At 41.8% G+C, this 24,596-nt stretch overlaps 1 protein-coding gene across 2 annotated transcripts in view; it reads left to right on the top strand.

Moving 5' to 3' along the window:
- The window catches only part of LOC126259461 (B-cell receptor CD22-like), a 158,845-nt gene that overhangs the window by 44,640 nt on the left and 89,609 nt on the right, over positions 1 to 24,596 (top strand). For both annotated transcript variants that reach the window (XM_049956288.1, XM_049956287.1), the window contains exons 4-5: positions 1,383 to 1,518; positions 13,460 to 13,590. In XM_049956288.1, the coding sequence (XP_049812245.1) occupies positions 1,383 to 1,518; positions 13,460 to 13,590 (267 nt within the window). The remainder of the gene's footprint in view (positions 1 to 1,382; positions 1,519 to 13,459; positions 13,591 to 24,596) is intronic.

The following is a 24,596-nucleotide window of genomic DNA, read 5'->3' as shown; positions in this document are numbered from 1 at the left end:
GTACATCTTGTCGTCAAAAGTGGATAATAAAGGGGATAATATATCTGATTTCTACTGCTTCATTCTTTTTGGGGATTCCTTTTACTGATGTTAAATACTGACCTCTCTCTAGAACTTTTCTCTCGCACACTTCAACCCACTACATAGCTAATTATATCTTGATGTTTCAGGACGTATCTTATTAACCCATACCTTCATTTAGCCAAGTTGTTCAATAAATTCCATTTACTGCCAATTAGAAGCAGTAAATCTATATTAATTACTTGACCTACCTATTTAAACTTTCGTTCCTTTTCTGTAGAATCACAGTTGAAAAGCTAATATTATCTCTCACTATGCACCGCTCACCACTTCCATGTAATGATACACTCTAGTTACTTTCAGAATGAAACTATTTCTGACGATAAAATTTATAGTACATATTAACCAGGTTCTCTTTTCCAGAGTCATTTTCTTTTCTTGTTTAGGTCAGTCACGTGTTTTGTTGAATAAATCGATACCCTCACCTGCTGTATCACATGCGTGAGTTATTGACATCCGTGCCTATGTAAAACAGCACAGAGCTCTTGTATAAACTCATCTGAATGTGATTATGAGCGTCAAAATCGCCACGCTATAAGAATTTTGTGTCATTTACATCGACCTTTCTTCTATAAATGGATTCAGAAAAACATTATTACCCTTTCCAATTACATTTCACGTCAGCATGATTCCCGTATCTCCTTCTCCCGTTCGGCAGAATTGCTGATGTATGTTCCTGTGCAAAGACGGAGGCGATGAGCGAGCGCAGGCGAATAACGGTTAGACTGTTTTGCGTAATTACAATCTGTAGTAAACAGTTACTCCTATATGCTCATAAGTCTAAATTTAAAGAAGCAACTAAAATATTTCTAAACATACAAATTTTAGTTGCGATTGAGTGCTCCCCTACAGACATTAACTTTACAACTTCATAACTTATTGCCTTAATGACAGTGTAATTTTAATCTGATTTAGATGATTTTGCCAGAGAGCTTGAAGAGGGATTATTTTATGTCAGGGAGTGTTAGGGGGTCCAAAACGAAACATTAATTTAAACAGTAAAGTGAAAATGTAATCCATATACAGTGAGATTATTATCTCACTGTATTTCGTGATTGCTGTGCGTACTGCCATAAGGCTACAATAAAAAGAATTAAAAAAATGTTCATTCAAAACTCTCAAACTGGCCAACGACTTTTGTTTGTTTCTAATTCTTTGAATTTAAGCAGAACCAGCTAATGTAACCTCAAAATGATTTTGCTCAAATTTAGGAACGTAAGACAAAGATTGTTTGTATTAAATATTTCCTAAAAAATTGCATTTGATGGTTTTTGTTTCTACAAACCTCTTTTCTGCCGAAGGTAACTGAAGATGGGAACGAGACTGTATCAATACTGTTGCTGACGCCGTCACCGGATGACAATGGGCAAACCCTCAAGTGTCAAGCCAAGGGCGCACGTGGTGTGCAGGAGAAATCAGTGGAACTTCTTGTCCACTGTAAGTCACACATCAACCGTTTCCTTTTTTTCTGTTTCTGACATTACTTTTATATTAAAAAACTAGTATCAAGCACGCTTATACGGTTTTCGTCATGAAATCGTGTTTGCCCCTGTTGAGGTGCCCGTACAGTCTAAGGCGTGTTTTACGTTATGTGTTCCTGATATCTTTCACTTTCATAGCTTCTCTTACTTGTTCATTTCCATAATAACCAGCCCTACAATCAAAAGGATATCGTTTGGCAAACGGACTCCATTAGGAAGAATTTTTAAGAAACACCGTTCATAGTACAATAGGATCAAAATAAAATATAAATGGATGGGCTAGAAATGCGATCGGGCACCATAGTTGTAATGCGTGAACGCTTCAATCACTAGTGCAGCAAATTATTATACTTTTAGGTGACATTATTGGGATTTAACAGCGATTTTTCAGTTAAGTAAACACCGGCCGGAGTGGGCGTGCGGTCCTGGGCGCTACAGTCTGGAGCCGAGCGACCGCTACGGTCGCAGGTTCTAATCCTACCTCGGGCATTGATGTGTGTGGTGTCCTTAGGTTAGTTAGATTTAATTAGTTTTAAGTTCTAGGCGATTGATGGCCTCAGAAGATAAGGCGCAGAGTGCTCAGAGACATTTGAACCAAGTTAAGTAATGTTAGTAACAAACATTTTTTAAAAATGGGTTTATGATCAAGACTGTTTCAATAATTTTATGAAAGTATTGCCCCAAAACCGCAAGAGAAAACATATGAACTTTGTGCATGTAAGTTCGTCGGCATCCACGGACAGTGCCAATTTGAATAAAACCGGTATTAGGATGTGTCATTATAAAACTCCGAAGTTTCGATCGCCTTTGCAGCGGTCGTCTTCAGGTGAACCAACTTCTGGATTCGATGTAGATTTCCCCTATATACTGTTTATTATAGTTGTCAGGTAGTTACTTACGCTATATTCTGATATGCCATTGGAGAGTTTGAGGTAAAGATTGCTACGGAGGGTTGGCTGTGTGGTAAGCTATTGCTTGTGCTATCCGTAGCTGGTAACGAGGGGAACTGTTTTCCTGCAACGAGACATTGTTGATGCAAGACATTTCACTTCTCTTCGTGCGGGGTCGGTGTTGTAGGTGTATGGTGACAGAGCTACGGTTACTAAAGACGATCGGGTAGTGAGTATGGAAAGGGCTGGGAACAGCCTTGGGAGGTGCTGAGACTAGATTTCTTCTCAGACCACTAAGTTGAGAAGGATTTGATGACTACCGGGAAGATACAAATTTCGGTTTTTCGAGGTTTTTTCTTTTCCTTTTTTTTTTTTTTTTTAATGCAGTCCCAACGAATTCCCATTCTGTGCCAACCTCTTCGTCTCAGAGAAGCACGTGCAACCTAAGTCCTCAATTATTTGCTGAATGTATTCCAGCGTCTTTGTGTCTCTACAGTTTTTGCCCTCTACAGCTCCCTCTAGTACCATGGAAGTTATTCCATGATGTCTTAACAGATGTCCTACCATTCTATCGTTTCATTTTGTCAGTGTTTTCCATATAGTCCTTTCCTCGTCGATTCTCCGGAGATCCTCCTCATTCCTTAGCTTATCAGACAACCTAATTTTCAACATTCCCCTGTAACACCACGTCTCACATCCATTTATTCTCTTCTTTTCCCTTTTTCCCGTACTCCATGTTAACTGCTATATTTTGTTGTGCTCGTACATTCCCAGAAAATTCTTCCTCAAATTAAGGGCTAAGTTTGATAGAAGTAGAGTTTTATTGATCAGGAATGCCCTTTTTGCCAGTGCTAGCTGGGTTAGTTTGGAGCTCCAACGTTAGGCGCGTTATGGGGCCCCTTAGCGACATGGCTGACAAGAAGGGTAAGAAATCCAGTGTGCACTCCGTGTGCATACCGGGTGAAGTTATTCCAGATGTGGAAAGGGTCCTCCTGGATGCCATGAAGAACACAGGGTGCAGCTAGCTGCAGGTGGTTGCTCACGTCGGTACCAATGATGTGTGTCACTTTGGATCAGAAGAGATTCTCTCTGGATTCAAGCGGCTAACAGAAGTGGTAAAGGCTGCCAGTCTTGCTTGCAAGATGAAGGCAGAGATGACCATTTGCAGCATAGTCGACAGGACCGATTGCGGAACTCTGGTAGAGAGCCGAGTGGAGGGTCTGAATCAGAGGCTCAGAAGGTTCTGCGACCGTGTAGGCTGCAGATTCCTCGACTTGCGCCAAAGGGTGGTTGGGTTTCGGGTTCCGCTGAATACGTCAGGTGTACACTATACGCAGGAGGCGGCTACACGGGTAAAAGTAGCTGTGTGTCTTGGACGGGGCGGTTTTTTAGCTTAAAGGGTCTCGGGAAAACACAAGAAGATCTTCAGTCACAAAGGGTACAAGCTGAACACAGGAAGAACGTAGATACGGGAACCATTGGTATAACAGTTGTAAACTGTCGTAGCTGTGTTTGGAAAGTACCAGAGCTCCAAGTGCTAATAGAAAGCAGTGATGTTCCAATCGTTATAAGCACTAAAAGCTGGCTAAAGCTGGATATAAGCACAGCCGAAATTTTTGCGAAGAACGTAACGGTGTTCCAAAAGGATAGGCTAAACACGGTTGGCGGTGGCGTGTTTGTTGCTGTTAGAAGTAGTTTAACTTGTCACGAAATTGAAGTAGATACTTCCTGTGACTTAGTATGGACAGACATCATTGTTGGCAACCGGAATAAAATAATAATTGGACCCTTTTACCGACCTCCCAATTCAGATGATAAAGTTGCGGAAAGGTTCAAAGAAAACTTGAGTTTCATTTAAAACACGTACCCGACTCATACAATAATAGTTGGTGGCGACTTTAATTTACCCTCGATGTGTTGGTGAAAATACATGTTTAATTTCGGAGGTACGCATATAATATCATCCGAAATTGTGCTAAACGCATTCTCTGATAATTATTTCGAGCAGTTAGTTCATCAGCCCACGCGAATAGTAAACGGTTGTGAAAACACACTTGACCTCTTCGTAACAAATAATCCTGAGTAAATAACGAGCAACAAAACCGATTCAGGAATTAGTGAACACAGAGTTGTCGTAGCGAGACTGAATATTGTAATCCCCAAATCCTCGAAAAATAAGCGAAAAATATACCTATTCAAAAAATACCTATTGTAAAATTTAACTTGACTCCTTCCTAAGAGACAATCTCCACTCATTCCAAATTAATAATATAAGTGTAGATCAGATGTGGCTTGGATTAAAAGAAATAGTATCGGCAGCAATTGAGTGATTTATACCAAATAAGTTAACAAACGGCGGAGCTGGTCCTCCATGGTACACAAAACGGGTTGGAACACTGTTGCAGAAACAACGAAACAAACATGCCATATTTAAACAGACTCGAAATCCCAAAGATTGGCGATCTTTTACAGAAGCTCGAAATTTAGCGCGGACTTCAATGCGAGATGCCTATAACAGTTTCCACAACGAAACTTTGTCTCGAAACCTGGCAGAAAATCGAAAGAGATTCTGGTCGTATGTGAAGTACGTTAGCGGCAATAAACAATCAATGCCTTCTTTCCGCGATAGCAATGAAGGTAACATCAAAGACAGTGCTGCAAAAGCAGAGTTACTAAGCACAGCCTTCCGAAATGCCTTCACAAAAGAAGACGAAGTAAATATTCCTGAGAACAGCTGCCAACATTTTTTTTTTTTTTAAAGAGGTGGAGCCCCTCCACGCCCACACCGGCATGATGGCCAACACAAAAGGTCTACTGCCATCTCTGCATAAGGGTTAGTATTTACTAAAGTGAGGTGTCGCAGGATGTGGGTACTGCGATGTTTGCGTACGTCTGGTTAGGATTAATCATTAATACGCGCTCATCTGGAGATAGATTGGTCGAAATCTGACGAAGGGTAGCGGTTTGAAGGGCAGAGGAAAAAAAGTGCCAAGGCAAGAGCCAAGGGAAAAAAACCTCTGCGTAAGTTAGGTCGGGTGGCAAGAGCAGTAGCGGTAGTCTTGCTGCCTGCGATAGGTTGTGCAAGGATAGGCTTTGTAAGTAGTGGGTATCATGCATGTCGATACCTTGACGTTGTGCGTTTGTGCTGTTCGGCGGCTGGCGCTGGGTGCTGGTTCAGAGTCCTCGGTCAGCGTCAGCAACCTGCAACAGTTAAGTTTGTTATCGATCTTGTGTCCGATAGGTCATATACCGGAAGCACAGTGTGAGGGAATGTTGGCAGATTGTTTGTGCGTCTGTGGGCGAGCTCGTCGGTGTCCCTGCTGTGGCCTGTTGGTCGGCTCTAATAGCAGCTGGTAGTTGCCAGTCAGTGTTGCTGATATGCAGGGGCTTACCGACGTTTGTCGCTGTTTGCATATGTTAGTTTACCATAGGTGATTATGCCCTAGCTAGCAGTGTCTTTGGCCGCTTGTGTTTCCACCTGTGCCAACATGAGTAAGTAGAGGTAAATATCCTCGGAGTATTGAAGCAACTTAAATCACTTAATAACAGCACATTTATTCACATGAAGTGTTGAGTGCTATTGACAAGGGATATCAGATCGATTCTGTATTTCTGGATTTCCGTAAGGCTTTTGGTACTGTACCACACAAGCGGCCCGTAGCGAAATTACGTGCTTATGGAATATCGTCTCAGTTACGTGACTCGATTTGTGATTTCCCGTCAGAGAGGTCACAGTCCGTAGTAATTGACGGAAAGTCATCGTGTACAACAGAAGTGATTTCTGGCGTTCACCAAGGTAGTGTTATATGCCCTATATAAACGGTTTTGGAGACAATCTCAGCAGCCGTCTTCGGTTGTTTGCAGATGACGCTGTCGTTTATCGACTAATAAAGTCATCAGAAGATCAAAACAAACTGCAAAACGGTTTAGAGAATGGTGCGAAAAGTGGCAATTGACCCTAAGTAATGAAAAGTTTGAGATCATCCTCATGAGTGCTAAAAGGAACTCGTTAAACTTCGGTTACACGATAAATCAGTCCAATCTAAAAGCCGTAAATTCAACTAAATATCTAGGTATTAGAATTACGAACAACTTAAATTGGAAGGAACACATAGAAAATGTTGTGGGGAAGACAAACCAAAGACTGCGTTTTATTGGCAGGACACTTAGAAAATGTAATAGACCTACTAAGTAGACTTCCTACACTACGCTTGTCCGTCCTCTTTTAGAACACTGCTGCGCGGTATGGGATCCTTATCAGATAGGATTGACGGAGTACATCGAAAGAGTTCAAAGAAGGTTGTATTACCGCGAAATATGGCAGAGAGTCTCAGAGATATGATACAGGATTTGGGCTAGAAATCATTAAAAGGAAGGTGTTTTCGTTGCTATGGAATCTTCTCACGAAATTCCAATCACCAACTTTCTCCTCCGAATGTGAAAATATTTTGTTGACACCGACCTACGTATTGAGGAACGATTACCACGATAAAAGAAGGGAAATCAGAGCTCGTTCGGAAAGATATAGGTGTTCATTCTTTCCGCGAACTATACGAGATTGGAATAATAGAGAATTGTGAAGGTGGTTCGATGAACCCTCTGCCAGGCACTTGAATGTGATTTCCAGAGTATCCATGTAGTAGCAGTAGTAGTAGATTTCGCTGCCCAGGTAGCGGAATTCCTTAACTTCATCTACTTCATTACACCAATTCTGATTTTAAGTTGCGCGCTATTCTCATTTAATCTTCTTCTCGTTACTTTAGCCTTTCTTCGATTTACTCTCAATCTATATTCTATATTTATTAGACATTCGGCAGATACTGTAATTCCTCTTCACTTTCTCTGATAACAGAACGTCATCAGTGAATCTTATCATTGATATCCTTTCACCATGGACTTTAATCCTGCACATGGACTTTTCTTTTATTTCCTTTATTGGTTCCTAGATGTATAGTTTGAACAGTGGGGATGAAAGACTACACCCCTGTATTACACGCGTTTAAATCCGAGCACTTCGTTCCTCGTCCTCCACTCTTATTGTTCCCTTCGGCTCCAGTACATATTGTATATTACCAGTCTTTCCCTAAGTTTACCCCTATTTTGTCAGTATTTAGAATATCTTGCGCCAGTTGTTACTGTCGAACGCTTTTTTCCGGTCGAAAAATCCAGTAAACTTATTCTGGTTTTTCTTCAGTTTTCCGTCCATTATCAACCGTACCGTCAGAACTGCCTCTCTGATGCCTTTACTTTTCCTCAAGTCAGACTGATGAGTCTCAGTTTCTTTTCCATTCTTCTGTCTGTTGTTCTTGTCAGCAACTTGGATGCATGAGCAGCTAAACTAATTGTGCATTAATTCTCGCACTTGTCGCCCCTTGCAGTCTTCGGAATTGTGTAGTTGATGTATTTCCAAAATGGAGATGGTGTATCGCGAGACTCATACATTCTACACACCAACGTGAATAGTCGTCTTGTTGCCACTTCCACCCAATGATTATAGTACTCTCAATTGAAATTTGATAGGGGACGTTATAAAAGATGAGAAGTGGCTGTGCAGTGCGTAGATTTGGGCTTACTGAAATGCTACCTAGTGTTGTGAGGTGCAGAAGAAATATGCCTTAAGGATGCAGTCAGTTAGGGAGTCTCCCTGCTTGAGGGAAACTCCGCCAATGTTGGTGCACATCAGAATGCAAAGTAAGTATTTTCCTTAACAAATTTTAAGGAAGTAAATAAACGGTTACTGGACCTTGCCTCTGACATTATTTCTTTGTCACAGCATTGTTTATTTGTCGAAGAACTGCGACGATTTTCTTTGGTTTCTTGTAGATGGGAGAAGTGGTAGTTTATGCAAGTGTAATGTTCCGCACAAAAGAGCTGGCTTATGAATACACTGTTAAGAGTAAATGTTTGTAATTCTGTCCAGACTTGATGCTGCGCTAGGCACGGTTCTTAAAAAAGGCGTGAAGTTAACTTTCATTGAGGTTTTCAGTAGCTAAAAGATCATTGGTTACACTTAGAAAGAGGTGTACAGAACGAATATAAAATAAAGACAGAGGATAGAGACACAGAAGAGGGGTGCATAACAGACAAACACCCAACATTGCAAGAAAGAAGAAGTTTTCAATAAAAACTTTCTAATGAAGAAAAAGGGGAGTGTTAATGGAAATGTGTCAGTAAAAAATGGTTCAAATGGCTCTGAGCACTATGGGACTCAACTGCTGAGGTCATTAGTCCCCTAGAACTTAGAACTAGTTAAACCTAACTAACCTAAGGACATCACAAACATCCATGCCCGAGGCAGGATTCGAACCTGCGACCGTAGCGGTCTTGCGGTTCCAGACTGCAGCGCCTTTAACCGCACGGCCACTTCGGCCGGCCATGTGTCAGTATTTCAACCTGAAATAGACAGTGTATTTCCTACTGTATTTGACGGGACCAGCAGCACAGTCACAAACGTTTTCCACAGAATATTCTCTAGTTGATAGGCACAGTATAAGACATTTTAATGACGTTTTAGATCTCTATCCGCGAACAGAAATACTGAAAGGAAAGAAGACAGGTCATGTGAGTTAGAATTTTCTCCTGGTGTAATAATTCTTGGTAGTCTCCTCGGGCCTGCTCCCGGATCGTAAAATCACAATGACTCAATACTGTCGATAGATCTGAAGTGAGGAGTGTTTCCTTTCGAGTACCAAGATTAGGCCACTACTCTGAGTCGCCAAAGAAGATTTGGGACTTAAGAAACTTGGAGTTCATAAAATTCGGTGTGAATGTGACAAAGCTTACATCAGCCGGTAGATTCGCACAGTTCAAGGCAGGAGGGCAGAACGTCACCATAACACGAGTGAAGAATCGGCGACTGCGGAGTACCTTACGGTTTTGGAACGGTGTTCACAGAAAGGTAATTGAAATTAGATCGGAAGACGATCAGAATAATGGAGACATGAGTTTATCTTATAGTAGGACCAAGAACTCGGTACTACCGCGCCTTCAAAATAACGTTCTCTGGTGCTACGTGCGTTAGTGTTTGAGAATGATCTTTGAGTGACGCATATCGTTGGCGCCAGTGCAGCGTCAGAAACCCACTCTCGGGGAGAGTCCCAAATGTTGGTGGAGAATTCGCTCTGTGCGAAATGGGTACTTATGTAAGACGACAGTTCGCTACCTTGTAACGCTGTGGACAAAGACGGTCCTACCACACTGTCTTGGGGTACTCTGGAAGTTACCTGTAGCTATGTCGATTTGGTTCCAGTAAGAGCGACGTGTTCAGTACTGTCTGCAAGGAAATCTCCAGTCCAGTCGACAATCTGGTTCGATACTCGGTATGTCGAAATGTTTTCATTAAACGGCAGCGCGGGACAGTATAAACTGTCTTCCTGGCGTCAAGGAACACGGCACCAGGCTGAGATCCGTTGCCTACGTCGCTATGGATCGCAAGGAAGAACAGAGCGAGCTCAACTTCGCAAAATCTCTGTTTGTGGAGTACATGTTGATATTTAAAGGAGAGATTTTTCGTTCTCCTAAAACGACTAAGTTCTTGAGTACAAAACAAGTTCCATAATTTTACAACAGATGGGCGCAAACAATAGGGTCTGTCATTATGTGCCCCTGTCCAACAACTCTTCTTGGTAACGAGAATGACTTGCACTTTCTTACAGTCGCTAGCTACCCTTTGTTGCTCCAGCGATCTACGATAAACTGCTGATAGGAGGGGGAGTTCATTCACGTAAACTTTGTAGATTCTTGTAATTCTTCATGCTTTCCTGGCGATCTGTTGACATCTTGGATATTCAAGATGTTGTAGAAACTTATCTCATCTGGTCTTGACGGCTTTTCACTACTAAGTGATTGCAGTTGCTTTTCTGTTCCACCGAGCGAGGTGGCGCAGTTGTTATCACACTAGACTCGCATTCGGGAGGACGACGGTTCAATCCCGCCTCCGGCCATCCTGATTTAGGTTTTCCGTGATTTCCCTAAATCGCTTCAGGAAAATGCCGGTATGGTTCCTTTGAAATGGCACGGCCGATTTCCTTCCCCATCCTTCCCTCACCAGAGCTTGCGCTCCGTCTCTAATGACCTCGTCGTCGATGGGACGTTAAACACTAATCTCCTTCTCCTTTTCTGTTCCACGGTCATTTATCGCAATATATACCATTTCAACGTCCATACGGTTACTAAAAGGAGGGAACCAGCTATGATTTTCCGCGGTGGAAGAATTTCGTATGACAGAATTAGGTATTTCGGCTTTCTCTGTGTTACTTTCCGTTTCGGTGTCAGCGTCGTCAAAGTGAATGAAAAGTGGATTTCGAACTGCTTACTGATTTTATGTAGGTCCAAAAACTCTTAGGGGTCTCAGTCATGTCGGTGGACTAAATTTTAGTACAAAAGTCATTGAACGCTGCTCTCATTGCTCTCATTACCCCACTTTACGCTTCATTCAGCTTTGTCAGCTGAGTTTGTCTGCACTTCAGTGTGTGATGAAACTCTATTGGTTTACTTATCATTATTCTGACACGGGGTCTGTCCCATTCCTGAACACCTTGTTCGGAACATATTTGTCTAACGCATACTGAATGACGCTACCGATTTTTTTTAATTTATGCACAACATCCTTATCCTCAGCACCGAGATCTTGATGCTGATTACCTATAGATATCAGGCAATTCGCATCCCATCACTGATCCTAAGCAAAAATAATTTCTTACCTTTTTAACGTTCCTTGTAATATCTGTAGTTATAGCTGCTATCACAGCCTTATAATCACTGATACTTCCCCTATGTTAACTATTAAGCTCATGCCTGCCTGTTGCTAGGAGGTCTAGGACGTTACCTTCTAGAAATGTTTCTCTAATTATCTGCTCGAAGGAATTTTCGGAAAAGACATCCAGAATAATGTTAAACGAATCCCAGTCTCTTGCAACAGTTCTGATTGCATGATTCTCCCATTCTATACCAGGCAAGTTGAAGACTGCCTATATCGATCAGGAAAATTACCAACGATATTCTGCACGTTCTCTCTGAAGTGCTCTACCACTACAGCTCCAGACATTGGCGATAAAAAGCTTCCTATTGCCATTTTGGTCGACCTTTGATGCTTATCTTCACCCATAATAATTCAAATTCTGGATCCGAGATAACCCCGCTGGATATTATCGCTTTCTTTACTACATTAAATAAGCCGTCATAACTGACGATAAACACATCTGCACGATGTTCTGAACTTAGGATTTCTTTGCTGTCCACTTCCGTTTTCTATAACTTTCTCTTCTATAACTCTCTTCCTGATACTACCTGGACATTGTGACCTACAATAATCGATGCTAATTCTTGTACCTTTCCTGTTGCCAACCTGCTACGACAAGCATTCGATGAGAACACCGTGGTTGACGTAAATACCATTTCGGCCGGGGGTTTCTGTATGATGGGTTTCTGTAGCTTAAAAGACCAACATGCATACGCCACATGGAGTCCAGTAAACTAGTAGCTGCTTCCTGCGCGTGGTGAACACCTGATCCACTAAGGGAAACGATTCAAATCTTCACCCTACACCTGAAGGTGATAAATTCGCAGTCGATATCGTCAAAGAGTAGTCTCAGCCTCTTCTTTAGAGGTCCTGGTTTAGACCTTCTACTCTGCCCTAAACAAGAAGACAGCGATCGACCGTACAAATAGTTAACTTAGCCTGCACCCCACCTGTGATGCGAGTTGCCATCACCAGATCCGGCATTCGCCGAAAGGAGCCGAGAACGGCCACAGAACTCAAGCAGCAGGCGTCAGTAATTCCGACGTGTGTCACTATCTCCAGTCAGCTGTACGCGCTGCTCTCGACAGCCGCCAGCGGAGTTCATTCACGTCATGGAAGAGACTCTTGCGAACATATAGAGTGCACACAGGCATTCTCCCCAACCCTGCGTGCTATATCCATGACGTGCCCTGTGGTGTCACCGCCAGACACCACACTTGCTAGGTGGTAGCTTTAAATCGGCCGCGGTCCATTAGTACATGTCGGACCCGCGTGTCGCCACTGTCAGGATCGCAGACCGAGCGCCACCACAAGGCAGGTCTCGAGAGACTGACTAGCACTCGCCCCAGTTGTACGACGACATTGCTAGCGACTACACTGATCGAAGCCTTTCTGTCATTTGCCGAGAGACAGTTAGAATAGCCTTCAGCTAAGTTAATGGCTACGACCTAGCAAGGCGCCATTTGTACCATTGCATGTACCTCAAGATAGAGTCTCACTTGTATCATCCAGAATGCTGTATACCAAAGGACAATATAAAAGTTAAGTGTTCTAGTAGCTACGTTCTTTTCTTTATCACATTCATTACGAATCCTGTTCCAGACTTAACGCCAGACGGCGTGAGTTGACGCGTGCCCTTTCGGCTACTTCACTGTGGACTGGCTGCCTTAACAGTCCACTACATGCCCCATCACCCACCTAATACTGCAGCTCCAAATGACTGCACATGTCAGGTCTGAGCATGAAAGTCAGCCGCTAGACCCACAGAGGAGGCATCCTGCGATGGCTGAGAAATCTTATTAACGCAGGATAAAACCTCGTACCTGTTACTAAGGCCTAAGGAGCCAGCAGTGCAATCTGTTCCCTCTTTCGCCTTCCACCCTGTGACACGCAAACCCACCTCTGTCTACCATTCAATGTTGAGTGAGGACGGAATGCTCAGATGTTGTGTATCGGAAGACAAAGCAACAACCAAGTCACCAGGGGATACCATCGCACCAAAGGTGTTGCAGATCTCGACACTGGCACCCCAAAGCCGCCGCAGCTTTGGGCAGCATCCAGAAACCAGTTGGCCATGGCCAATACAGCTTTCAGCTGTTTACAGACAGCAGCCAATTCTCCTCGTGACCGCCGGAACAAGCACCGTCTCAAACTTTACTCTACTGTGTAAAAAAATTGAATAAAATGTCAAAAGAATGCAAGAAGCATATGTTTCCAGAATATCTAAACATGACTTATGTACTTTCTCATGTACTTCTTGTTTCCAGATCCCCCGATTGTCGCTCTGTATATGGATCGTCCTCCGCGTCCCGACGGCATACGCGAATGGGATAACATCACTTTGAAGTGTTATACACAGTCAAATCCGCCCACGTGGAGTGTGAAATGGATGTTACAGGTCAGTATGCAACTGAAACATTTTGATTTATTCATGACATTGAGTAGTTCTGGACTATGCTAACCAGGAACGTCTGCCATATCTATATCTCTAAAAAATAAAAACGTAACTAACGATGCACACATGCCTCCGACGATTGTGTACATCACAGAAAAAGTGATTACAAGTAGTAAAACGACTCCAAAGTGTTCGTTCTTATTTGATTATTTTTAGATTGAGAATATTTGTATTGTATTGTCATTTACTCGCCAGTTGTGGTGTTCAAGTGCAACATACTCATGTCAGACAGAAAACAATCTACGGTTCGATGCGCAGAGTATATTTTCATAGAGAGAGAAACATTAAAGAAGATATAAAAGAAGGGGGGGGGGGACATCACACATTAGACGATTCCATCTTTACTAGTGTTCATAGTACCATTGTAGACAAAACGCCTGATAATACGAACAAATTGATAAAAGCACCCAAAAGTCAGTCCGTGGCTGGATGTGAGAGGGAGGAAACAAACCGTTGATATCCCATGCTAGCTCTGTAACTCTTTGTGTCACTTGTACCGGGCTTGCTTATTGGCTGTCAGTGGGCTTGCTGCCAACTTAAAATCTGAACTGATTTCAACGGCATGATTGCGAAATTTAATGTTAATCAACTTATATAACTCCCAGTTGTAATACTAAAAACAACGAGGGTGGCCCATAAAGTAATGCTGCGCACTTTTTCTTCAACGACTCTTTATTGAACATAACAAAATTTACACAGGTGAAAGAATGGTGTTTTATCTACACATCGTACTTTTCAGCGTAATCTCCGTCCCGTTCTTCGGCCTTCCTTCAGCGCGAAAGAAGAGCGTGTATGACCCGTCGTGAATTACACTAATGGCCATTAAAACTGCTACACCACGAAGATGACGTGCTACAGACGCCAAATTTAACCGACAGGAAGAAGATGCTGTGATATGCAAATGATTAGCTTTTCAGGGCATTCACACAACGTTGGCGCCGGAGGCGACACCTACAACGTGCTGACATGAGGATAGTTTCCAACCGATTTCTCATACACAAACAACAGTTGACCGGCGTTGCCTGGTGAAACGTTGCTGTGATGCATCGTGTAAGGAGGACAAATGCGTACCATCACGTTTCCGACTTTGATAAAGGTCGGATTGTAGCCTATCGCGATTGCGGTTTATCGTATCGCGAAATTGCTGCTCGCGTTGGTCGAGATCCAATGACTGTTAGCAGAATATGGAATCGGTAGGTTCAGGGGGGTAATACGGAACGCCGTGCTGGATCCCAACGGCCTCGTATCACTAGCAATCGAGATGACAGACATCTTATCCGCATGGCTGTAACGGATCGTGCAGCCTCGTCTCGATCCCTGAGTCAACAGATGGGGACGTTTGCAAGACAACAACCATCTGCACCAAGAATTCGACATTTGCAGCAGTATGGACTATCAGCTCGGAGACCATGGCTGCCGTTACCCTTGACGCTGCATCTCAGACAGGATCGCCTGCGATGGTGTACTCAACGACGAACTTGGGTGCACGAATTGCAAAACGTCATTTTTTCGGATGAATCCAGGTTCTGTTTACAGCATCATGATGGTCGCATCCGTATTTGGCGACATAGCGGTGAACGCACATTGGAAGCATGTATTCGTCATCGCCATATTGGCGTAACACCCGGCGCGATGGTATGGGGTGCCATTGGATAAACGTCTCGGTCACCTCTTGTTCGCATTGACTGCATTTTGAACAGTGGATTTTAAATTTTAGATGTGTTACGACCCGTCACTCTACCCTTCATTCGATCGCTGCGAAACTCTACATTTCAGCAGGATGATGCACGACCGCATGTTGTAGGTCCTGTACGGGCCTTTCTGGATACAGAAAATGTTCGTCTGCTGCCCTGGCCAGCACATTCTTCAGATTTGTCACCAATTGAAAACGTCTCGTCAATGGTGGCCGAGTAACTGCTTCGGTATCGTGTTGAAGCTGCATGGGCAGCTGTATCTGTACACGCCATCCAAGCTCTGTTTGACTAAATTCCCAAGAGTGCAAGGCCGTTATTACGGCCAGATGTGGTTGTTCTATGTAGTGATTTCTCATGATCCATGCACCAAAATTGCGTGAAAATGTAATCACATGTCAGTTCTAATAAAATATATTCGTCCAATGAATACACGTTTATCATCTGCATTTCTTCTTGGTGTAGTAAGTTTAATGGCCAGTGGTGTAGTTTCTCATTGTCTTCGAAATGTGTTCTTCGAATGGCATCCTTTAATACCCCAAACAAGTGGAAGTCCGTGGTGGTCTATGTCAGGACAGGCAGGATGGATGGGGTAACACTGTCCAAACCTGTTTTGCGATGAGTTCAGCTGTCGTCAGACTTGCATGGGGCCGAGCATTATCGTGTTGCAGCGAAACATCTCCTGGGATGTTGTGGTGCCTAAGTCAACGGAAGTGCATCTTTAGTTTTCTTAATGTATTGACATATGCTTCTGAATTAATGGGACCACCTCTTGGCATCACATCAATGATAATCACGCCTTCACAGCCCCAGAACGCGTTGGTCATGACCTTACCCCGGTGGAAGAAGTTGCTTTGAATATTATTCTTTTGTGAGGAGTGGGAATGGCGTCATCCCATTGACTGTCGTTTTGTTTTGGGCTCTAAATGGTGAACTCAGATTTCATGACCTGTCACAATCCAGGACAAGAAAGCCTCGGCCTCATCTTCGAAACGTTGCAACAAATGAAGAGATTTTTTTTTCTTTTGTGATTTTTGATCCATCGTTAGACACTGTGGCACCCATCTTACACACCCTTTTGATTATCCCATAGTGCGAATAATTGCATCCACATTTCCTTTGCTGATTGACAGAGGCAGCACGAACTCTCGAACCGTTATGCGTCTGTTCTCACGAATGACAACATCAGCTCACTGCAACATGTCAAGTGTGACAGCCGTGGATGGTCTCTCCGAACGCTGCAAATCGTGGAGCTCCGTCGAACCGCCTTCTGGCAACCTCACCCACCGTGCCCAGAGACGAACTGTAGGCGGCCGTTGAGGCGGAGCGGTTCTAGATACTTCAGTCTGGAACCACGCGACCGCAATGGTCGCAGGTTCGAATCCTGCCTCCCACATGGATGTCTGTTGATGTGCTTAGTTAGGTTTAAGTAGTTCTAAGTCTATGGGACTGATGACCTCAGGTCCCATAGTGCTCAAAGCCATTTGAACCATTTTTGACTAACTGTACTTCTGACGACAGCTGATGCTCTGTGCAAGCATTTATAAATATTCCCTATTGTTTCTTTCTCTGCAGTGAGAAATTCAATGTCGGCACATTGCTTGTAACGTACATCACCTACGGACGCCATTTTGAAACTGTCCTGCAGCTACGCTATCTGTCGGAAATGACAGAAACTTGGTGGGCTGACTCAGGACGCTTCAAACAATACATACATAACATATTGCATTCGTAGCATTGTTTTCGGCTGAGAAAAAAAAATGCTGTGCATTACTTTCTGGGCAACCTACATATATACGTGAACATAATTGGTAACTACACTGCGTAATACAATTAAAGGATCACTTTTCCGGAATCCCATAATTGTCTCCCATTGCGCCGCAGACGTTTAAAATTTGGCTTAAAGGTGCCTACACACTTCTTATGTAATGGTGCAAAAGACATCATCCTCGAGCACAGCGACGCTTCAGACTGCAAGGTGTCGACACATGTTAAAACAAGACCAGATCACTGATGTTCATGTGACGTCTAAGGTCGCATTTGCTCGAAATTTCATCACAATTCTGCACAGCGGCGCCATGGACGTGTCACATATGGGAATGTCGTCGCACGCCCTCGTTCGCGCATTTTGCCCCTGCTCCTGACGCCTTGCGATTGAGGCCAGAACAATGACACCCAGCGTTGAAATCACATGGTTCTCTCATGGGTGGACGATGAAAACATTTCAGATACACCAGCGCTCAAAATCGACACTAAAGCGAGAATTCCTAATGCGATGATTAACAATAATTGTTCAAATGGCTCTGAGCACTATGGGACGTAACTTCTACGGTCATTAGTCCCCTATAACTTTGATCTACTTAAACCTAACTAACCCAAGGACATCACACACATACATGCCCGAGGCAGCATTCGAACCTGCGACCGTAGCAGTCTCGCGGTTCCGGACTGAAGCGCCTAGAACCGCACGGCCACTCTGGCCGGCTCGTACAGTAATTGATCGTATTTTAAGAAAAGAAGTAATCTACTCATTCACAATATAACTCAAGTTAAAGATTTAACACAATAAATCAAGCATTAAAATTAGATCCTGCGTACCTATCTGGAAGTAGCGTAGGTCACGGCATGTAAATTACATTGAATGTATTCATCCAGTATTGTGAATAGAGCACTTTGGCACTTACAGCTGTTTTATATATAATTTAAACTATTTTAGTAACTATTTATCACTGACCTTCCTCCATCCCCAGCCCAAAAAAAAAAGAACAAAAAATTCTTGTCTTTCACTACAGTTTCGCTGTTCATTCACTAAAACTTCAGCCTCAGGTATTATATTTTAATGTATTAGTTGTTCACTACTAATACCTTTTCCAGACTCCATTCACATATGCTATTGAACGTACCTGCAGAACTTATAGCAGTTTACGACACATAGTTCAGATTATGTCACGTTATAAACGTTGAGATGCGTGAGAAAGTAAAATGTCTTCACCTATACAGATTTTACATGCGTAGCCTCTAATGTTTAACGCAGTAATTCATTTGTAAAGTAATCTGATGTCACCCGCCCGGTTAGCTATGCGGTCTAGCGCACGGCTTTCCGGATTGGGAAGGAGCGCCTGGTCCCCGGCACGAATCCGCCCGACGGACTTGTGTCGAGGTCCGGTGAGCCAGCCAGTCTCTGGATGGTTTTTAGGCGGTTTTCCATCTTCCTCGGCGAATGGGGGGTAGTTCCTCTTATTCCGCCTCAGCTACACTATGTCGACGATTGCTGCTCAAATAAGTTTTTCCACGTACGCGTACACCACAGTTAATCTACCATGCAAGCATACGGGTTACAGTCGTCTGGTGTGAGACGTTCCCTGGGAGGGGGGCTCCACAATACAATCTGATGTCTGAAGCTGCTTTACAAATAGCATCTCGATTTTCACCCGATTTTGAAGAAGTGGACAGTGTCGCCAGGGTTACCATGGTGGCCAACTGTTTTATGGAAGACGGTGAGGAACGAGCGCTGCAGTCGGAAAGTCTCCAACCTGCCTGCTTCTGGCGGTATGTGGACGATACATGTGTGGTGAGGCTCCAAAACATAGATACATTACCCACGGTTCTCCTTAATTTGATCTCGCTCTATCCGAACTTAATGTTCACCACGGAGGTGGAAAAAATGGCACCTTACCATTCCTGGATGTCATCGTCAGAAGAAAACTCGACGGTATACTGTGACTCCAGCGTCTACCGCAAACCAACCACATAGAGTTATATTTACACGCCACGAGCTACCATCATCCGCGCACAACGCTGCAGTGTATTACTCTTTGCTACACAGAGCACAGGTGGTCTCGGATACCTACAGTCCCACTGGTGAGCTATAACTAAGAACGCAATTCAAACAGGACGACTGTTCTGATAGACAGATATACCATGCATTCCAGTCCAAGCAAGTTCACAGAAGGGACGTAAATGAAGATGAGGAGGCACTGCAACGGCGTTCTTGATGTATTTGGCGGTATGTCTTCAAGAATGGAAATAAGCCTCAAGAGACGCGACAACAAGTGTGTTTTTCGGGCACCAGCAGAATTGAGGAATTTGTCGTGCTAGGTTAAAGACGATGTTCGCCTTAGAAAATGTGGCTTATGTAAGATGGCATGCCAGTGTGGCAAATATTATATTGGGAACACACGAAGAACTGTGCGAGACGTTGTGCAGAATATCATCATCAAACACCATCGTCATACATACCTGGGTGAAACTTATAAAGCAGCGGTAGCGGAGCATTGCCAGGACAGGGGTAATCACATGTCTTACTAGAAGACCGAGGTCTTAACCTCAAGATATCTTTCTGGGACTGTGATTTTAAGGAGGCCAGACATATCGGCACAGTGCACTATTTTATGAACAGATCTGCAGGTTTTGAATTAAGCGCCTTCTGGAATCTTGCACTGGCTGCCAAAAAAATCAAACCAGAAGAAACAAGCTCTTACGATTCACAGCTAGAAGCAGCTTACTGCTGAGATATAACAACTGTTAACCACAAGGGCGTCTGACAGAACGGACATTGCTCACAGCGTAAAAAAGGGCGTGTAGCTTCTCGCGCAGGCGTATTACCTGCTCCTGGTCTGATAGGTCTCGACAACGCGACGCGCTCAACATGATCCAACGGCAAACCTAAAATCGTCACCTTTAAAAATCGCGAGGGGTGGGGACAGGTAATCAAATATAAGCTTTAAATAAAACTGCAGAGAGACAGTCACAGTAAAGCCTACCCTAAAAATGTTCGCATTTACATGTAAGTTTGTTCTCACTTAAGACATCTCTAAGATATTAGGCACTTTTTATCTCGAAATGGACAACCTGAAAAAGTAATTATGGAATCGTCACCTTTAAAAATCGCGAGGGGTGAGGACAGGTAATTAAATATAAGCTTTAAATAAAACTGCAGAGAGACAGTCACGGTAAAGCCTACCCTAAAAATGTTCGCATTTACATGTAAGTTTGTTCTCACTTAAGACATCTCTAAGTTATTAGGCACTTTTGATCTCGAAATGGACTGCGTCTCTTGGCAGTCTTGTGAGACTTAGAAACAGAGTTTCAGGACTGTCGCTCAGGAAAGAAAAATGGCAGTGCGAGCATATGCATACAGAAACCATGTTAAAAAATTAAAACGGTAGTGCGAGCATATGCATACAGAAACCATGTTAAAAATTATTGAACGCCACAGATATGTGAATGAAATTTCACATTCACAAAAAACGAACCTGTACGTCAGATGAAGAAAAAATGCAGCTATTGACAAACGCGCACTTCAGGACTTTTGTAAGTTTTGTACCTTCAATAGAGCCGGCCTTATAACAGAGGCTCAGTAATTTCATTATTCCATTCTGCAAGGATATCAGTCACTTTAAGTATGCTCCAGCTTTTTTCTGAAATTACAAAAGCTACTCGAGAAAAGTAAGATTGTTCCAAATGCAAAAGTCTGGTCCAATGTACAACATGGTCAAGTATCTAGAAACAAATATACTATTCAAATTTAAAAGAATGACAATCGAGAAAATATTGTCAATAGTGTATTTAACAGGCCATATGTTACATTATTACTCTAGTGCACACCACTAATCAGTCAATGAAATCGAATTACAAGTATTATCAAAAGCCAGTAACAAGTTAAAACTATTTTGAAACAGAAGCACTTGGAATATAACACATGCTTCCATTTTCAACAAAGGGAAAGTGCTACTACCTTAAAAAACTCAGTTCATTTGAAAAGATCATATGTTGCTTGGTAGGAGAAATGTCGTTTCAAGATACAAAATGATGCATCACCGACGAAGTATGGCTCAAGCATACACATGGTATGTAACTAATTTTAAAAAATGTACACAATTTTACACATAATAAAACGCTATAATGGCACAGTTCGCAATATTCTCCACTTGTATATAACACAATGTACAGCTATTCAATATGTAGACTCGTAATATTTACAAACATAGAAGAAAACACAGCCTCATGTTTCGCAACAACGAAAACAATGGAAAATGACTGAAGCTGCTTAAGGCAGCCTTTAGTGCGCATTTCTTCATATGATTAGTAGCTACAGTGCTAGAATACATGGAATCAGTTCATAAAGTTTACGAGAATATAACATAAAATGTTATATGTATTGTCGCTTAGAGATGTGTAACAAACCAGTATCGTGATGTCTTCATCAAAATCGGAGAAGAGGAAGAGAAGATAACGCGATTTCCATGGGTTTTCCACAGGTAACTTGAACATATCTTGGGGCAACATGGAGGCTTCATTACATCAAAACTGGAACACAGAAGGAAAAATACTGTAATTTAAAATTTTGTCGATAATCGTCTGCTCAGCATAGTTGTTGAATGTTTATTTATCATGGTATAGCACACTAAAGAAGCAATAAATGACGCTAAGAGTTTCGTTTTATACCATAGTACTAATAGAAGATGCAGTTAGTTTCATTATTATTATTATATTCTTTCTTTTCTCAGACGTTATGTCTGGTCAAAAATGGAAAGTGACGCGGACCTTGATCAAGCGTGACTTCGTTTTAACTGGAAGGTATATGTTATATTGCATTTAGGAACTTTCGGGTAATTGAACCTGTATCAATTATTTCGGATTTCTGTAGTTGTATACATAAGTTTGGATGTAGCTGTATTGCATTGATGTACTGGTGGATATTGTGTGGTATGACTCCTGTAGTTGATAGTATAATTGGTATGATGTCAACTTTATCCTGATGCCACATGTATTTGACTTCCTCAGCCAGTTGGATGTATTTTTCAATTTTTTCTCCTGTTTTCTTTTGTATATTTGTTGTATTGGGTATGGATATTTCGATTAGTTGTGTTAATTTCTTCTTTTTATTGGTGAGTATGATGTCAGGTTTGTTATGTGGTGTTGTTTTATCTGTTATAATGGTTCTGTTCCAGTATAATTTGTATTCATCATTCTCCAGTGCATTTTGTGGTGCATACTTGTATGTGGGAACGTGTTGTTTTATAAGTTTATGTTGTAAGGCAAGTTGTTGATGTATTATTTTTGCTACATTGTCATGTCTTCTCAGGTATTCTGTATTTGCTAGTATTTTACATCCGCTTGTGATGTGATCTACTGTTTCTATTTGTTGTTTGCAAAGTCTGCATCTATCTGCTGTGGTATTGGGATCTTTAATAATATGCTTGGTGTAATATCTCGTGTTTATTGTTTGATCCTGTATTGCAATCATGAATCCTTGCGTCTCACTGTATATATTGCCTTTTCTTAGCCATGTGTTGGATGCGTCTTGATCGATGTGTGGCTGTGTTAGATGATACGGGTGCTTGGCATGTAGTGTTTTCTTTTTCCAATTTATTTTCTTCGTATCTGTTGATGTTATGTGATCTAAAGGGTTGTACAAGTGGTTATGAAATTGCAGTGGTGTAGCCGATGTATTTATATGAGTGATTGCTTTGTGTATTTTGCTAGTTTCTGCTCGATCTATAAAGAATTTTCTTAAATTGTCTACCTGTCCATTATGTAGGTTTTTTATATCGATAAATCCCCGTCCTCCTTCCTTTCTGCTTAATGTGAATCTTTCTGTTGCTGAATGTATGTGATGTATTCTATATTTGTGGCATTGTGATCGTGTAAGTGTATTGAGTGCTTCTCGGTCTGTGTTACTCCATTTCACTACTCCAAATGAGTAGGTCAATATTGGTATAGCGTAAGTATTTATAGCTTTTGTCTTGTTTCTTGCTGCCAATTCTGTTTTCAGTATTTTTGTTAGTCTTTGTATATATTTTTCTTTTAGTTCTTCTTAAATATTTGTATTATCTATTCCTATTTTTTGTCTGTATCCTAGATATTTATAGGCATCTGTTTTTTCCATCGTTTCTATGCAGTCGCTGTGGTTATCCAATATGTAATCTTCTTGTTTAGTGTGTTTTCCATTGACAATGCTATTTTTCTTACATTTCTCTGTTCCAAAAGCCATATTTATATCATTGCTGAATACTTCTGTTATCGTTAGTAATTGGTTGAGTTGTTGATTTGTTGCTGCCAGTAGTTTCAGATCATCCATGTATAGCAAATGTGTGATTTTGTGTGGGTATGTTCCAGTAATATTGTATCCATAATTTGTATTATTTAGCATGTTGGATAGTGGGTTCAGAGCAAGGCAGAACCAGAAAGGACTTAATGAGTCTCCTTGGTATATTCCGCCCTTAATCTGTATTGGCTGTGATGTGATATTATTTGAATTTGTTTGGATATTAAGTGTGGTTTTCCAATTTTCATTACTATGTTTAGGAACTGTATCAATTTAGGATCTACTTTGTATATTTCCAATATTTGTAGTAACCATGAGTGGGGCACACTATCCAAAGCTTTTTGGTAAACAATGTATGCGTAGTGTAGCGACCTTTGTTTAGTTTTAACTTCATATGTCACCTCTGCATCTATTATCAGTTGCTCTTTACATCCTCGTGCTCCTTTGCAACGGCCTTTTGGTTCTTCATTTATAATTTTGTTCTGTGTTGTATGTGTCATTAATTTCTGTGTAATGACTGAAGTTAATATTTTGTATATTGTTGGTAGGCATGTTATGGGGCGATATTTAGCTGAGTTTGCAGTGTCTGCTTGATCTTTAGGTTTCAGATAAGTTATTCCACGTGTAAGTGTATCAGGGATGTGTATGGGTCTGCAATGTAACTGTTAAATAATTTAGTTACATGTGAATGTGTTGAGGTGAACTTCTTTAGCCAGAAATTTTCTATTTTATCTTTTCCAGGTGCTTTCCAATTGTGAGTAGAATTAATTGCTTGGGTGACTTCATGTTGCAAAATTATCACTTCAGGCATTTGTGGTATCATCTTGTATGTGTCTGTTTCTGCTTGTATCCACCGTGCATGCCTGTTATGTTGTACCGGGTTTGACCATATGTTGCTCCAGAAGTGTTCCATGTCTGTTATGTTTGGTGGATTGTCTATTTTAATGTATGTGTTATCTATTGTCTGGTAACATTTCTTTTGGTTTGTGTTGAATGTTTGGTTTTGTTTTCTTCTATTTTCACTTTTTTTGTATCTTCTAATTCGTTTGGCCAATGCTTGTAATTTCTGCTTCTTTTCATCTAATTGCTCTATCGCTTCTTGTTGTGAGATTTTACGTAACCTTTTTCGTTTTTTTTCTGATATTTCATTTCTTATAAATTGTGTTAGCTATCCGAGGTCTTTTCTCAGTTTTTCTATTCTGATCTGT

This window comes from Schistocerca nitens, chromosome 5, assembly GCF_023898315.1.
Source record: "Schistocerca nitens isolate TAMUIC-IGC-003100 chromosome 5, iqSchNite1.1, whole genome shotgun sequence".
NCBI classification, from domain to species: domain Eukaryota; kingdom Metazoa; phylum Arthropoda; class Insecta; order Orthoptera; family Acrididae; genus Schistocerca; species Schistocerca nitens.
This window is presented reverse-complemented; position numbering and strand designations above follow the sequence as displayed.